This window comes from Rosa rugosa, chromosome 1, assembly GCF_958449725.1.
Source record: "Rosa rugosa chromosome 1, drRosRugo1.1, whole genome shotgun sequence".
In the NCBI taxonomy this organism is placed as follows: Eukaryota; Viridiplantae; Streptophyta; class Magnoliopsida; order Rosales; family Rosaceae; genus Rosa; species Rosa rugosa.
The window spans coordinates 11,083,929-11,100,002 of record NC_084820.1 but is presented as its reverse complement, the minus strand read 5'-3'; the positions used below and the strand labels follow the sequence as shown (position 1 = coordinate 11,100,002).

The 16,074-nt window shown below is 37.2% G+C and overlaps 1 protein-coding gene and 1 long non-coding RNA gene across 2 annotated transcripts; one reads left to right on the top strand and one right to left on the bottom strand.

Annotated features, from left to right (window-relative positions):
- Positions 1-998: 998 nt before the first annotated feature.
- Positions 999-4,115, top strand: LOC133717114 (probable ubiquitin-conjugating enzyme E2 18). The gene is made up of 6 exons (XM_062143765.1): positions 999-1,161; positions 1,245-1,348; positions 1,546-1,648; positions 1,758-1,821; positions 3,369-3,457; positions 3,636-4,115. The coding sequence occupies exons 1-6, from the start codon at positions 1,132-1,134 to the stop codon at positions 3,729-3,731; spliced, it is 486 nt and encodes a 161-aa protein (XP_061999749.1). The 5' UTR covers positions 999-1,131; the 3' UTR covers positions 3,732-4,115.
- A 7,045-nt stretch (positions 4,116-11,160) lies between these two features.
- On the bottom strand, positions 11,161-13,763 carry LOC133727552 (uncharacterized). Its single transcript, XR_009855243.1, has 7 exons — positions 13,168-13,763; positions 12,627-12,666; positions 12,439-12,508; positions 11,721-11,784; positions 11,534-11,630; positions 11,303-11,350; positions 11,161-11,218 (listed from the first exon to the last, which is right to left on the bottom strand). It is a non-coding gene; the product is annotated as an uncharacterized LOC133727552 (long non-coding RNA).
- Positions 13,764-16,074: the final 2,311 nt, after the last annotated feature.

Below are 16,074 nucleotides of genomic sequence, written 5' to 3'. Positions count from 1 at the left end.
CCGGTCTTGCTTTGCTCGGGCAAAAGGGGAGGGAAAATTCTACAATATGTTAACGTATGACATGCATACAATTGCCTTAAAAGTTGTAAAATGAGTCCTCAAAATAGTAATATTAGTCCTCAAAGTGGTAACATGAGTCCTTAGTGGTAAATTTTCTTAGTTACTACATGAGTCCTCAAAATAGTAATATTAGTCCTCAAAGTGGTAACATGAGTCCTTAAAGTGGTAAATTTTCTTAGTTTACCATATGAGTCCTCAAAATAGTCATATTAGTCCTCAAAGTGGTAACATGAGTCTTTAAAGTGGTAAAAATAGTTGATGTATGAGAAATGTTAACATACCATAGCTTTACCCAAAGGGGAGAATGATGATGTGGTGACCGGGCAAGTCAAACTTTGCAACTCCACCGGGCCAATATTGTCCAGCCATGTTTTGCCTTTCCCTGCCCCAAGTCAAAAAAATGGGCAAGCCCATGACATTTTTCTTGCCCAAGCAAGGTTGACTGCCAACTCGGCCCGCCCTTGAACGTGACTGACGTCATATGGTGACGGGCAAAGAGAGACGCGGAAGAGGCACAACGTGAAGAGCACGGACGAATGGGGGAGCGCCAGCTGGCCGACGCGTCTGCTTCCGTTTTTTGTCGCGTAGCGACAATGAATCCTCCATTGTGGGCGCACGTGGCTCACACCCGTTGGCTGCTTTGGGAATTTGAACCTAACGGTCAACACATCTGGTCCGTGGATTGAACAGTAAAAGCAGATCTGACGGCTGCCAAATTAATATGAATGTAATATAGCCAACGGTAAGAAACGGGCAGAGAAAATTTTGTAAAAAATTCTAAAAAACATACAAAGAATGAAACGACGTCGGTATTTAAAGAGAGCGAAACGACGTCGTTTGAACAAGGTGCTTGGCTTGTCAGCATGAAAGGCCCACTTTGTCAAGATAAAGATGTGAATAATAATTCAATAATGGAGAGCAAAGAATAATAATATATAAATAAGAACAAATTGGATATGGTGGGGAGCACAGAGGCGTTGTGAAACCGTGGCCGCCCGGACCCTCCCTTCCTTTTTGTCAACACCACCCACCATCTTCACATTCTCTCTCTCTCTCTCCGCTCTTTCAAGCATGACCAGCTCCTCCGCCTCCTCCCGCAAGGTTAGGTCACTCTGTCATGGTTTTGATTTTTTTTTTTTTGGTCTCTGGATTTTGATTTCTGATCGTTTTGATTGATTGTGTAGATTTTGAGTAAGATTGCTTGCAATCGGCTCCAGAAGGAGCTCCTGGAGTGGCAGGTCAATCCTCCGGCGGGCTTTAAACACAAAGTCACTGACAATCTCCAAAGGTCCTTTTCTTTTCGCTTTTCTTCACTCTTTTATTATCAAATTGCCGAAATTGAATAGAACAATCCACACCTTTATGAATCTCCCTTTGTTTTTGCTAGGTTGAGATATTCGACTGTTCGAGTTTTGTGTTTTTTCTTGGTTGAGTTAGTTTGATTTTGTTCAATTCAATTACTGTTGTTGTTGTTGTGATCTGAAGGTGGGTGATTGAAGTGAATGGAGCGCCTGGGACTCTGTATTCGAATGAGACCTATCAGCTTCAGGTTGATTTCCCTGAGCATTACCCGATGGAAGCACCACAGGTCTCTGCAAATTCATCCATGTGTATTGTATTTTTGTTTGTTTGTTTGATTATGATTTGCATAAAGTTGGTCATGGTAACTGATTGACAATCTGCAATCTTCTGAACAGGTTATCTTTGTGCCTCCGGCTCCAATGCATCCTCATATTTATAGCAACGGTCATATATGTTTAGGTAAGTGTTTAACGGTTCCATTTAAGCTGTTGCTGGAGTTTTATCTCTTGTGTGATATCTAGTATCTGATTCTTATGTAATTAGCCAGTTACACCATTGATACTTTTTTTCTCTCCCTATTTTCCTAGACCAGGATTTTCTTTATATACCCAATCTTTGAAAGCGATAGTCCTGTCCTCGTAATGAGATTAACCCTTCGTTTTATTGCTTTATTTTACACATTTTTATTTCCACTAAATATGTGGCCAATCTTGGCTGTTAGCAGAAGTGAATTTTGTTTGGATGATAAATCTTTCTTCTGTAAAGTTGTTTTGATTACTTGTGAAGCCAAGATTGTTAAAAGGGGAGGCAGAGGGAGAGACAGATGGACAAGTAATCGCAAATTGCTTGGTTGTGTGATACTTTGTTTTGGTCATGAATATTGCCTAGTCCTAAGGAATCCTAACGAGAGTTGATTTTCACTTTTTGTTAAATTGGTCACCGCCTACTTAAATGTCCTGTCAAAGCCAAGGAAGTTACTTCAAAAAGTCCTAACAAATGATGGTTGAGACAAGATTCAGCATTGAATATTTTGAAATTAATAGTGATTTTAATGGTATAATGAACATCAGGTTTAGGTCTCACTCACATGAATATCGGCCACGTTTGGCATCCAGGATAGGAATGGATTAGGATAACAATTGGATTGGATTAGGATAAGATTAGATTTGTTTTAATGTTTTCATGTGTGTTTGGTATCAGAGGATTAGAGCTGGAAGGGATAAGTACAAGAACCAAATCCGTTGTCAACTCCTCTTCTCTAACACCTCCAATACTCGGACGCAAACTCACCTCCTCTTCACTAACCCAACCTGACCCTAACCCATACCCGAGTCCATGGCCTCCACAGCCAACCCCTTCTCTATCTCACTCTCCTCCAAACCACCACCAAAGCTTCACTCTTCAAGCCCAACAACCCGGCGGAGCTTTCTCTTCGAGGTCAGAGCCACGACGTCACGGCTCTCCGGTCTTCGTTCGTTTTGGATAGCTCCGTTGAGTGTAGGGAAATCGAAGTCGAATTCGGCGCAGCTGGTGGGCCGGCGTAGTGGAAGAGAAAGACTGAGGAGGGATGTCCAGCTCGCGCCGCCGCCGCCGGAGACGGAGAGATTGAGCGGAGGGATGTTTGGGTTCGATCAGATCACACTGAGGAGGATACAAGGTTGGTGTTCGTATTTTGATTGAAGAAGGATGGTGGTAATTTGGTCAAGATCCAAGGATGGTCATCGTTATAATCTTGTACGATTGTGCATATCCCACCTCTCCAACAGGAGTTGATATCCTACCTTGACAAGATTTAAATTTCCAATCCTAGAGTAATCTGAACCACCAAACACTATCTTGGATTTTTTTTAGTCCTATCCGATTATTAATCCAGGCAAACAAATGCGGCCATCGTGTCCATTATTGGATCCAATTATTCTGTTTAAGTTGCAATATTTTTTAACAGATATAATTTTAGTTCACTTTACCTCAGCTATATGATTCACTTTTGGATTTGCTGTTTGTAGATATTTTGTATGATTCTTGGTCGCCAGCCATGACTGTTAGTTCCATCTGTATTAGCATTCTCTCCATGCTATCAAGCTCCACTGTGAAGGTTTGTATTCCACCATCTTTGTGTCTTTGGTCCGTTCAGTTCTTTTTAGATATAAGTTTTAACTAGCAAGTTTAAATCATGGGTGTTACTCTTCTTTTGTTTTCGTTTTGTAAATATAACGGGGGGTTATTATTGGGGATATGTATCTGAAGGCATCTTGTTTTATCTATACCTGCAGCAACGCCCTGAAGATAATGACCGGTATGTAAAGAACTGTAGAAATGGAAGATCTCCCAAGGAGACGAGATGGTGGTTCCATGATGATAAAGTGTAAGATAAACATGCACTCTGTTCCATCATTAGTGGTTCAAGAAATTAGAGTAGTTGGGTTTCATGTTCAGAGGACAGCGAAGGCAAAAAAGAAAGAAGCATTATAAAAAAATGGGATTTGTCCCTAATTGCTCAATAACTCTCTTATAAGTTGACTATGGCTGGTACTTGTAAAGCAAAGGGAGCAATTTGTGTTTCTACCGATTTGTGAGGAACAAACGAGTGCAGGATGTTGGTATGAGTTCATAATTCAAGTTCCTTTCTCTTCATGTGTTTTCTGGAGGCAATTCTCCGTCACTTCCTTAGTAGTGTTGGTTTATATGTCTACTATCATGTCCGACCAAGATAGATTTTAGTATGTTAATGATTTTGTTGGTGTTTTCTGCAATTTGCAGGCTTGTGATTTCATATTAGATGGTTTGATCCCATTTTTTTAATAGTAACAAGATACTGTTACCAAAAGATTTCAGAGCATTCATTAGCATGGAAGTGATTATACTTGCAAAATACTTAAATTTAGAAACAAAAAGTTTTTTTATTTTATTTATTTATTTATTTTTAAATTAAGCTACCATATTGACTAATTGATTGTTTAAGTGAGTTAGATACCTTAACGACTATCAATTTAACTGAAATTTTGCAGAGATGATCTATATATTAGTACTTAAAAACTGAACGATCGAGATGTGAATATGCGACCGAAAAGTGACCCTAAACTCTAACCTCGCACTTTAATTTCAGAGCGAGGTATCGCTCTGGATAGGATCTATATATATATATATATATATGATTAAACTTTTTAATATAGGTGGTTGTTTGGTAATTTCAACTTATGTCATTGCTAACAAATAATTTAAAAAAAATAAACTGAACTCATGTCAAGTTTGGATTTAGGGTAATTTTGATTCTCTATTTGATCCTAGTTAGCTGTCTCGAGTCATGCTATAGAATCAATTTGTTATGGTAGGTTCCACAAGGCAATGATAGAAAAATGATTATTTCGAAAATCGATCTCGTTGATATCTATGAGATAGGTAAATACATTATTAAATGCAGCAAAACTTTTTCCCCACGGAAAGGATTGATATATTGCCCTGAATTTTATAGTAGTTTTTTGAATTGAAATACTTATTCAACTTATGCAAAATCCTTCCTATTTAGTATAATAATTTTTAGTAATATTTCATAGTTCATTTTTGTAACACATGAAAAATTGAAATATGTAGGGACGACTTCAACAATTTGTTAAACTACTGAGATAAAAGGAAATCTATCCCCATATATATCTTTGTGGTTGATCATTGTCATGTTGACTATATGTTCACAACTGATCACGGAATGCATGCCTCGTGTTCTCACACTGAAATGTTTACAGTAGAACTTCCACCTACTCATAAGAAAGACATCTCAAGCCTGTGTGAGCTAATAAAAGCCAAACGATGAGCCTTTTTACGTACCACAGATATTCAAGAAAAGAGTATTCTAAAAAAATTCATAGACTTAGGGGAACTCCTTCGTTTGGAGGAAATGATAAAGGAATACCCAAAAACGCATTTACACATTATCGATCATATGGGAAGCCCTACTCTCCTAAAACAGTTTCTGGTACCATGCACAACCAAAGGAATAACAATGTATATCTTCTCCTAAAACAGTTTTTATAAACTTCTGGAGCCATACATCCTAAATCATATATGTTAAACATGATTTAACAAACATGAGCCCTCCTCCTTTCAAAAAAAAACATGAGTCCTCGTATAGTGTGTGTTTGTTATTGCATCCCGAAACTTTCTTAATTGTTTAGAAATGTATATTTTTCTTGGGTTTTTGTGATATTGACGGAATTTTACACATTCCGGAATTGCTTGTCAATCATATGGGAAGCCATGCATACTCTCCTTAGTTGGGGACATAGCCATCTTTTACAGAATCGACCCCGAAGTCATTATCCAAATTCCAAAGCTTGACATGTGTAGAAGTACAGGAGAATGTTGCTTATTTCTACATTGAAATGAGTAAAACCTTGGAATGGTAAACCTCGACAGATTAATAGAAACGAGAAATCTCATTGTTGATACAATATTCATAAACAAAAATCTGTAATCCTGTAATATCCATGTTTCGCAGAAAGTACAAAATATGGAGCTAGAGATCAAGGATTGCTTTCACTTTAGAATTCATTTTCAAGTGGAGACACCCTCTTGCCAAGTCCCACCTTGAATACCAACTAGGATGCTTAGCATCTTCATATTTTTTGTTTTTCCAGAAGTAGCGCACCTCGCTTCTCGTCAACTACTAGCCCACCAACAGACAAGGTTGATTTCAGATATTTTCCTTAAACAGCGAAACTAAACTCTCCACGTACATATATAGCTGGTTCAAGCGCCAAATTAGCAGGAGTCTCAAGAACATTCACACATGCATTGGCGGACGCACGTGAGGACGAGTGGGGGCAGTGAACTTTTTTGGTTAGCTAAGCAGCTTCATATATATGCTATATGTACATCGGTGTTTGCCCCCAAAGGAAAGGAATATGCTGCCCCATGAATATTGTGTAACCTACTGCCTCACAACAACTAAACAAATGAAACTTACACGTGTAAATATATGCAAGCATTTGGCTTGTCTACAAGTCTGCAAGTCTTTCTCTTCTTAATTTTATATTTCTAATTTTAGTAATTTATGAGAGTTTCACATACTACTTACTAGGACACTAGGTGCATGATTTCATAATTAATCAATTTTGACTTTTTTTTTTTAAGAAGTACATGATGATAACTAACATTAAATTGTAACAAGGTTTTAAACATCTTCTATACTATCAATATCGAAAGATTCAAAAATTATGTTTCATTCATTGTAAATAGACCCGATTGAAAAATCAGAACTTTCATTTGCATCTTCCTCTCCCTGATCTACCCCTCTATTACTTTTTGCGATTGTTTCAATACCACTTCTACAGCAAGCAAGATGCAAATTTTTCCAATAACTATCGCCCAAGACTCCAAATTGAAGACGAGAACTAAAAAGATTCAATTTTTACTAAGTGTTGGAAAACGGCAGCAATGAAAGATGTAGACTTTCATTCTACCATTTCTACAAATAAGCTTTTGTTCTCTTTTGATCGAAGCAGATGGTGTCTTGCAGCCATATTGTTAATATATGACTCCATCATTATGATTAGATAGACAAATGGGTTTTGGGGAAGAGAGCAAGATGATACCATCATTAATAGAAAGATGAAGAAACTTTATTTTTGCTCTGGTAATAAGATCTAATACTCAGCTCCAGCCCCCTACTTTTATTATTGTATTTGGACCAGATGGTTTCGGTTTGCTTGTCAGCTTGATTCCTCAAATAGTCTACTTCCAGTTGTTTATGATATCAATTATTTGGGTGCTTCATTCGCAATTTATGTACTAAATGAAAATCGATCAATCTATTTGATATAAAATGTACCGATTGAAGTTTTGTTTTATTAATCGAAGTTTTATTTTATTGTCATTTATTTTTTTTACCGCCCCCATTGACAAATTTTTCTGCGTCCGCCACTGCACACATGCCCGTCCGTTTGGATTATGCAGCACCAAGTACTTCCCATTACAGTTCATCAAAACTTCCCCGTTCTCTAAAATGCATATAGGAGAAAAGTAGATCATTTCCGTTTGAGGAAGTCCAGGTATCCATGTCTCTGTACAAGAAATTTTTATCACCTTAGTCCAAGATTATTCCTTACTTCTATATTCTTTCATCACCCACAGTAATTTCACTGCCGGTATAGAAATATACAAATAAGAGACCATTTTCAGCAATCCCAATCCGAGCAGAAATATATTTTTCGTCGCGACTAAGATACGACAATGGAATGAACTCCTGAAATGTCTCCTCTGCTAATCCAAAAGACATGATCCTTGAACTAATTTAGTACCGGATGAATCATCACCACCTCTTCCCATTTCATCTCTACCCAATGTAGAGCACCAATTATCAAGCACCCCTGCCCATACAAATTAACATGATCGAGGTCATCAATACTCCTCCATGTCTCTGTTTTGAGCTGAAACATCACAACTGTGGTTGCAAGAGTACCATTTCTTTTGCTTTTGCTGACAAATATAAACTTGTAGTCATCAATGGTGGAATCATAACCAAACCCAAAACATTACAGTACCCAAATCAAAGTCATTGGGCATTGGTAAGAACCTGGCAACTCTAGCACTAGGGTTCCACAAGATAACCAAATCCGAGATTCCCAGTAAACAAATCAAGCCGTTGCAAGAACCCACAATTTTCAAAACTCCAACAGATATACGTAAACAAAGCTTACTGCTTGAGTGGCAAACTCCGTCGTTTAGTGCTTTGATGTCGATGGATTGGAAAGCTGCGACTGAGAAAAGCAGCCTGCGGCGGCGGTTGGCGTTGAAGCAGCGTAGGTGCTTCCTAGCCAAGTGAGAACTGGAGATCAAAGCACGCCATGACTTGCAAACGCATCGGAATTGAAGTAGGGTTTTGACTGGGAGTCTTGATATTATTTCAATGAGGAGATCATCGAATTCGATGCGAGGTCGACAGGCGGAAGGGACTAGTCGCTGGTTTCGGTGACGGTGCCTGTGGCTGTCAGCCATGATTTTCTTCTCTGAAGATTCGTCCGAACTTTGAAACTTGAGTTAACGATTGAGCCCTTACTGGAGCTGAAATTTCATTAGAGATCGATGAGTCTTAACGATTAACATACTGATGATCAGATTTCCTTGTGAAAATGAAAAGAGCAATTGAAAACTTACTACGTACGTATACTTACGAGACTGCAAGAACGAGCACAAGAAGAGTTTTGGGGAACTAGCTAGGTTCCTAGTTCTACGTTGAACCTAAGTTTTCCTCAGATTTACATTTGTTCAGTGAGATTATATAGACTACTTGTACAATTACCTGCTTCCGAATTTTAAAATTTAGCAATTAATTAAAAGTGATGTTAAAGAACCAAAAATAACAACTATTTCATTCTTCATGCATGCAGCATGCTCCTTCTATCAGAGCCTCAATACTAAGAAGATAGAAAACAAGGTAGATGCAATTGTTCACCTATATCTACAACCAACTGGAATAATCCTAATGAAATCCCAATTCATATGTCCGTAGTCAACATATCTCATAATCGATCTCATCAACGAAGAAATATATATCGTCAAACCAAAACTTAGGCACCATATATAAAGCAAAATTTAGCCTATCATAGTAGCAAGCAAATTAGGTGGAGATGGATTAAGTCAATAATTTAACTAGTACTACATCAAATTTATAGAAGTAATGGCTTAACCATACTTTTCCCTTTAGAAGTCTTAAACTTCTTATTTGTTGATCTTCATACTTGATCATGTTGAAATATTGTTTAGTTTCTTCCGATATTTCTTAAGAAGTTAATTGAATCTAATTAATTATATATTTATATAAACTAAAATGATAGGACACATAAATACCATTTATTTTACTTGTTGTAATTGTTGAGTCACAAATAACTTATGCAATTGTGCCCCATATATAATTATGAAAATTGATTTGTCTTCCATGCTATTTTGCCCTTTTTAATCCATTTCCTTTTATTTGTAGGAAACCTTGCATTGAGAATAAAATGACTATTTGAGGCTTGAAATGCGGAGGTTTGAAGCTAGGGGAAGAAGACACGGAGATTGGAAGAAAATTGCAAATCGACTTTTCCGGCAAACTTTTCTGGCGACTTTTCCGGCGAGCCGCCACTCATGGAGGGTCTTTTTTCCAGCAAAGGAGGACCATGGTGGTGAGAATCTCCCATCACTTGAAATTCAAATATCTCCCTTCACCTTGTCCTTTTGTCACCTTACCAATTTGGGACCATTTGGGGGACCATGGTGTAAGAGCATCTTTTGCACACTTTGGGACCATAGAGGACACACATAGCTGATCAAAGAGAGGCAAGAGACGAATTCTTCAGCATTCTTGACTCCATTCAATCATCTTCATCCTATCCAATATCCATTTTCTCTCTAGGGAAGAAACCACCATTTCCACCACTAAAACCACCATCTCCACCTCTATACCCTCCATTTCCACCACTACAACCTCCATTTCCTCCACCACTCAACACCACAACTCACCTTAGAGATCCCAAATTTCACTATTCTTACCAACATCAAGAGCTTGGAGCAAGGAGAAGAAGGTGACTACCACCACATCATGTTCTTGGAGACCCATCTCCACCACATCTTCCGGCATCATCAATAGTCACCCTTTACTCTCTATCTCTTTATGTATTTGATGTTTAATAGAATGTTGAAGCTTGTGTATCTAACTATATGTGAGTAGTGAACTAGTTGGGGCTAGGGTTGAAAGCCCTAGCCAAACTTGCTTGTATTGATGCTTTTGTTTATAAATTGATGCAAATTCATGTTGTCATTCTCACATGCTAAGTCAATAGTTGAATGCATTACTTAGACCTAATCAATTTGAGTTATGTGTTTGCCATGACATGAAGTTTTTCCTAGAGATTGATTACCTTTAGGCAAAAAGGGAGCATGAAAGCACACCATGTGTGCATGTGAGGGTAGTGAGCTAAAATCACCTAGAGATAGGATTGGTTTGCTTGCTTGGTTACCTAAACTCTAAGCTTTATGCATTTAGGGGCAAAGGATTGAGACCTATCCGGTAATTGAATTTGTCTCTAGGTAGTTAGCTCTAGACTTATCCGGTTAGAGTTAATAAAATGAAAGGGGTTTAAGCCTTTGTAGTCCTATCCGGATGCTAAGAGGGTAGTTGGACAATTAGCTTTGCATCATTCATATTCAATTGATTTAATGCTTGCAAGGGAGGCAAAAGGTGAAACCCGATGCCCTAACTCCCATCCATTTGATAACAACTTGTTTAGTTTAGCTTAGTTTATATTACTTGCTTGCATTGTTTCAATTTGAATAGAAACCCACTACACCAAAAACGGTCTTTTACGGCGCACAAAGGCAGGCTGTAAATGCCGGAGCCGTAAAAGACGTACCTCATTTACGGCACACTAAAATGCGCCGTTAAAGTGCATCTAAGAACGCCATGAAAGTGATATCGGAAATGTCACTCATGTTATTTACGTCACATGTTGCACGCCGTAAAAGACTTGATTGCGTTCCCATTTAAGGCGTATAATGTGTGCCGTAAAAGTGTGATTGAGTTCCCATTTAAGGCGCAACTTGCACGCCGTAAAAACGGTTTTTTTTAATAAAAAAAAAATTATATTTCTACCAATTTCACATTTGTATCACCATATCCATTTGACAAATTAGATGTAAGAGAAACATTTCAATCAGATTATCATTATAAGTAATTTCATTTACAAAATGACAATTAAAAATGTACAAGTAGCAGTACTCATTACGTCAATCAATCAAACTCTAACTCTACAAGTTCAATTCACATATCAGCAAACAGATCAAGGACTACCACCCTCCCTGCAGGAACATAATGTAAAAGTGTCTGGAAAGAAGTATGTTCCATTGTTAATGACAACAGATAAATAAAAGGGAACAATATACCCAAAACAAAAATTGTAAATATAACCTTCATTTGTGCAGGCCTCCAGAATGGATCATGTGAAAATAACCACCCCTGCAGAATTAGTCATTAGCATACCAAAACATAGTAAAGTTCAGTGACTTTCCAGCAACCCTACAAGTAACTATGAAGAGTCCCCTGCAAATAGATGATGCTTCAGTATCTTGCTAGTTTCCCACTTTCCGAGTTGGTATGTAATATTAAGAAGAGTTATATTAACAAAATGTCTTTTCTTACCTGGTCATGTAGCACTTTGCACACTTGAAAATTGAAAACTTCCAACTAGTGGAATTAGTATTGATTTGCAGATGTCCAAGTAAGAATATTTATTTAACTGCATACGTTGACAAGGTTAAGAAATCAGTAACATAGTCTGTTCATGTTTCCATTATCTTTATGGTCAAATATTAGCCAGAAAACACACCTCTTCTATAGTTGTATCTTTCTTTACACCACGGAAATGCTTTGCAGCAGAGCACAACTATAATCTGTGGTAAAGCAAATGAGGAAATATATCAACACTTGTTAAATGCAAGTACAAGGACTAAATTTACAAAACTAAACTTATAAAGCTTGACATAGAGCCAAGGAATATTAGCTAGCAATTAATTTAACGGGACCTTGTAGACTGAGCTAAAGCAATGACCAATAATTTATAGCTTGCCAATATGTTCAATTGATGGCTTGAAACTAGTGAAACTATCAAAGAGGAGTTAAAATATGCCAGCTATACAATAGTACTACTGAATACAATACTTGCATGAGAGTTACCTGTTGATGTTGAGGAAGACATTGTATGGTATCCACTACTGGTCACTTGAAGAAATTAACTTTCGTAAACATAGATAAAACTTATGATTAAGAACAGGTTTTGGACTGAAGTGGAAATGAGAAAGAGAATCCAACTTAAAGCAAAGTTTGCTGAACAACATTTCTGCCTGATCAAAAATATAGACCACAAGGCTATTAAATTAGCACTTCTATGAACACAGAAGTGTGAACGCATAAGACTATAGCTCAAAAGATACTCATACAAGTATGTATATATATATTTGTATATACAAGAAGATTAAAGTTCAATGCATTACAAAGAAACATAAACCAGTAGCAGAGATAGAAATAACAACAATCAAAACATGTACCTCATTCTTTCTGCTTGTCTTTGGACGACAATGGGCCAGAATCTGCATTCATCTTTTGAAGATACTCTTTCTACAAAAAGTTGATAACAACAGCTACTCAGTACCTTTTCCTTGTAATTAAATATACTAACATAGGATTTTGCATGTTGGTGAACTAAGGCATGCATTTTGCATCAGAAGATACATACCTCATTGTTCACCAAGACCTTCCTTGTTCTTAATCTCGTCCTATATATCAAACAAGAAGATTTCAACATTATTGGAAAAACGTCCAAGCAATTTAAAGTGACCAGAATCCAATTGAAACTCAGAAACCACAACAATACAGAGATCCTAACTTTGTGCTCAAATTTAGACCCTCTGTATCAACTATCCAATAAAAGAAAATTTTCTTAACCAAATTTAGATAGATATTAACAAGTTTATACCTGTAAAAAGCTTGATAGCTATTGGCACACTCCTACGTTGTGTAACCCAAAATTCCAAAAAACATCAGCTTTCTTTGTCATAATTATGGGTTGGCTCTTTGAAACTTATAAGAACACAACACTACCAGTTCTCACGCTCAATAAAAAGATCTAATCAAATCAGATAAAATCAAATCAGAAAATGTGTGCAGTAGATCTAAGCAAATCACAAAAACCAAAACCCAATTCAATCAAAATTAAGAATCAAAACATAAGAAAAACCCCAGATCATGAACCAATACTCAAAACCCAATTGACTCACCGTCCTGAGTAACAAGTGGATAAATGAAAGCACTGAGATTGATAAACCAATCCCAATAGCAGCCGGAGCGACAAACAGTCAAAACCCTAATCTGCAAATGGAGACCCATTAGAGATAGAGATAGAAACTATAATAAGGTGGCTACACATTGATTCCTCTCCAATTTCGGACATATAACATCAGAAAACCCAACATAAAATCTCCTTAAATTGGCAAAAGAGAGTTCATATCTGGAGATTTTACCGATGACATCTATAAATGTCTTTTATGACGTTTTGTGTAAAATGCCATAAATTTTCTGTCATTAAAGAGTACATGTGTAGTAGTGAAACCAATCGTTAGAGATTTTTTTTCTTTGTTTTTCAAGTTGAATCGCTAATCTCAAATGTTGCATTTCATGAAAAACCTCCAAATGTAACACACAAGTATCCAGAAGCACAGCGAATTCACTAGATCTCAAGCAAACGAAATTCAAATTAGCATTAAACCACACTACATAGTCTTCAGCTCAATTAGGATCCAAATCACAGAGAAACTCAGGAATCCTCAAAATCGAACTAAAGGAAAGCAATATCAGATCATTTTATCAAATTATCAAAGCATTTTGAAGCAGAATTTGATCGTAGGAATCGATTTACAAGGAGCAACAACAAGTAAAGCAAGCAAACGAGAAATTGAGATCCGTGAACATACATGGAATTGGAATAGGATTCGCGACTTCCATTGTGGCTTGCTCTGATTAAGAAATCACAACATGTCACTGAACAAATTGAAAGTTTGAAACTATTACCCACAAAACTAAAATTGCTCATCTGCAACTATAAGCACAATCATATTGTTTCATATCTAAATGGTATAGAATTGGAAGGAGATCGTGATTTACCCTCAACTGATGGAAACCCGATGAATGAATGTAATCTAGTTTGGGTTTGCTCCGCTCTTGATCTCAAAAGCGAACAAGATAAGAACCCGGCCAGCCAAGAGATTCAAGGTTGGATCAAAGTCGATCATTTGTAATATGGGGTGAAAATGATCGAGAACGATCGAGTATGAGACTGACCGGCGAGTTCATCCCTAGATCTGAGACAACCCTAAAAAAAATATCCCAATTTGGTGTACCCATTAGGCCTTTACCAACAATAGCAGAGAAGATGAGAAGGATTACCAATATGTGCTGAGCGAATTTGTTTCTTGAGCTCCTCTGATATGCAGGACGTGGGGGGGGGGGGGGGGGGGGCGAGAGAGAGACCTTCTTACGGAAGAGACATAGAGGGAAGAGATGGAAAATTGAGGTCTGTCGGGGAGAGAGAAAAGTTTTGTTTTATGAAATGAAAAAAAAAATAGAATTAGAAAGTGTAGGGGGAAGAGATGGGGGGAAATAAAAACTTTGGTAAAAATTTCGCGCCTTATACTTTTACGGCACACATTAATGTATGCTGTAAAAGGCTATATTAAAAACTACATTAACGGCGCACATTCTTGCAGGCTGTAAAAGATAACACTATTACGGCGTGTATCTAATGCATGCCATAAAAGACCAAATAAAATTGACATTAACGGCGTGCATCAATGCATGCCATAAAAGACTAAATAAAAATAGACATTAACGGCGTGCATCAATGCATGCCATAAAAGACCAAATAAAAATGGACATTAACGGCGTGTATTAGATGCACGCCGTAAAAGACTATACCAGAAAGGCTATTCACGGCATGTCGTGAAAGTGCGCCGTAAATGTATGTCTATTACGGCACTCATTGATGCACGCCGTAAAATGTGCGCGGTAAAAGAGTCATTTTCTTGTAGTGACCAATCTCAAAATCAAAATCAAATCTCTACACACCATCTTGCACATACTCACCATGAACTTTGGTTCACTTGTGAGCCTTTGTTTGTGATTGTACATTTGCATATTCTTCTAGTTTTTCCTTAGGTTTTCCCTAGCTAGGAAAGGATTTACCAATCCCCGTGGGTTCGACATCCTTACTTAATCCCCTATTCTATAACTTGTACCTCTTGCACTTGAGGGTGGCTTCAATGCTAACAGTAATCCATCACTGATCATATACTTTCCCATGCAAACACACAGAAACTGAAAATCTTTCATGAGGATTCGTCAGTAGGTCTTCTTGTTTGGATGCCAAGTAAATTAAGTATGAAAGCGCCAATCTTCAAGCAAATCAAAAATTGCCCATTTTTCCACCACTTACATCGTTGATGTTTCCTTGAATCTGATTCAAATTAATGCAATTTTCCTTTACATTCTTGATATCCAAGCATAACTTATATATCTTCCTTAAATTTGGGGTTATAATGTAACCAAGATTGAATAGACATGTCATTGGCATCGTTTCTAGATTTATGATGTCATTGGTTTGTGCACTTTAATAATAGCTACATGCCAACATCATCGGTTGGCACATATATAAGATTTTAATCATGCATGGATGAGATTTATTATATTTTCACCTTGGTCACTATAATTTTGGTTGACCCGCTTCTGAAAATTAAATTTTGGAAATTGAATAAAGATGGTGCCTTATTATGCAAGTGATGATCGTAGTTGTAATTGAAGTTGTTAGTTTCTTCTAATATTTCATATGAGTTATGATAGGAGCATTTTAATGCGACGTTTTAAGTGTTATTTTCTCATATTTATGTAGTTATTTTCTTAAATGAATCCTTCTTGTTTAGGAAAGTTACTATTTTTAGGAAGTTTCTATTTTTAGTAATAGTTTCTATTTTCAGGTCCTTGGAGCAAACAAGCTGAAATGAGCTCAAAAAGGGAAAGAAAAGCTAGGGAACGTTGGAGAGAGCTGAGACAAGGCACAATGACTGCATAAATGAGCTGAAACAAAGATATGAAGTTTTCCTGGTCCAGCCAGGAAATCCTGTTCAGAAGAGGAA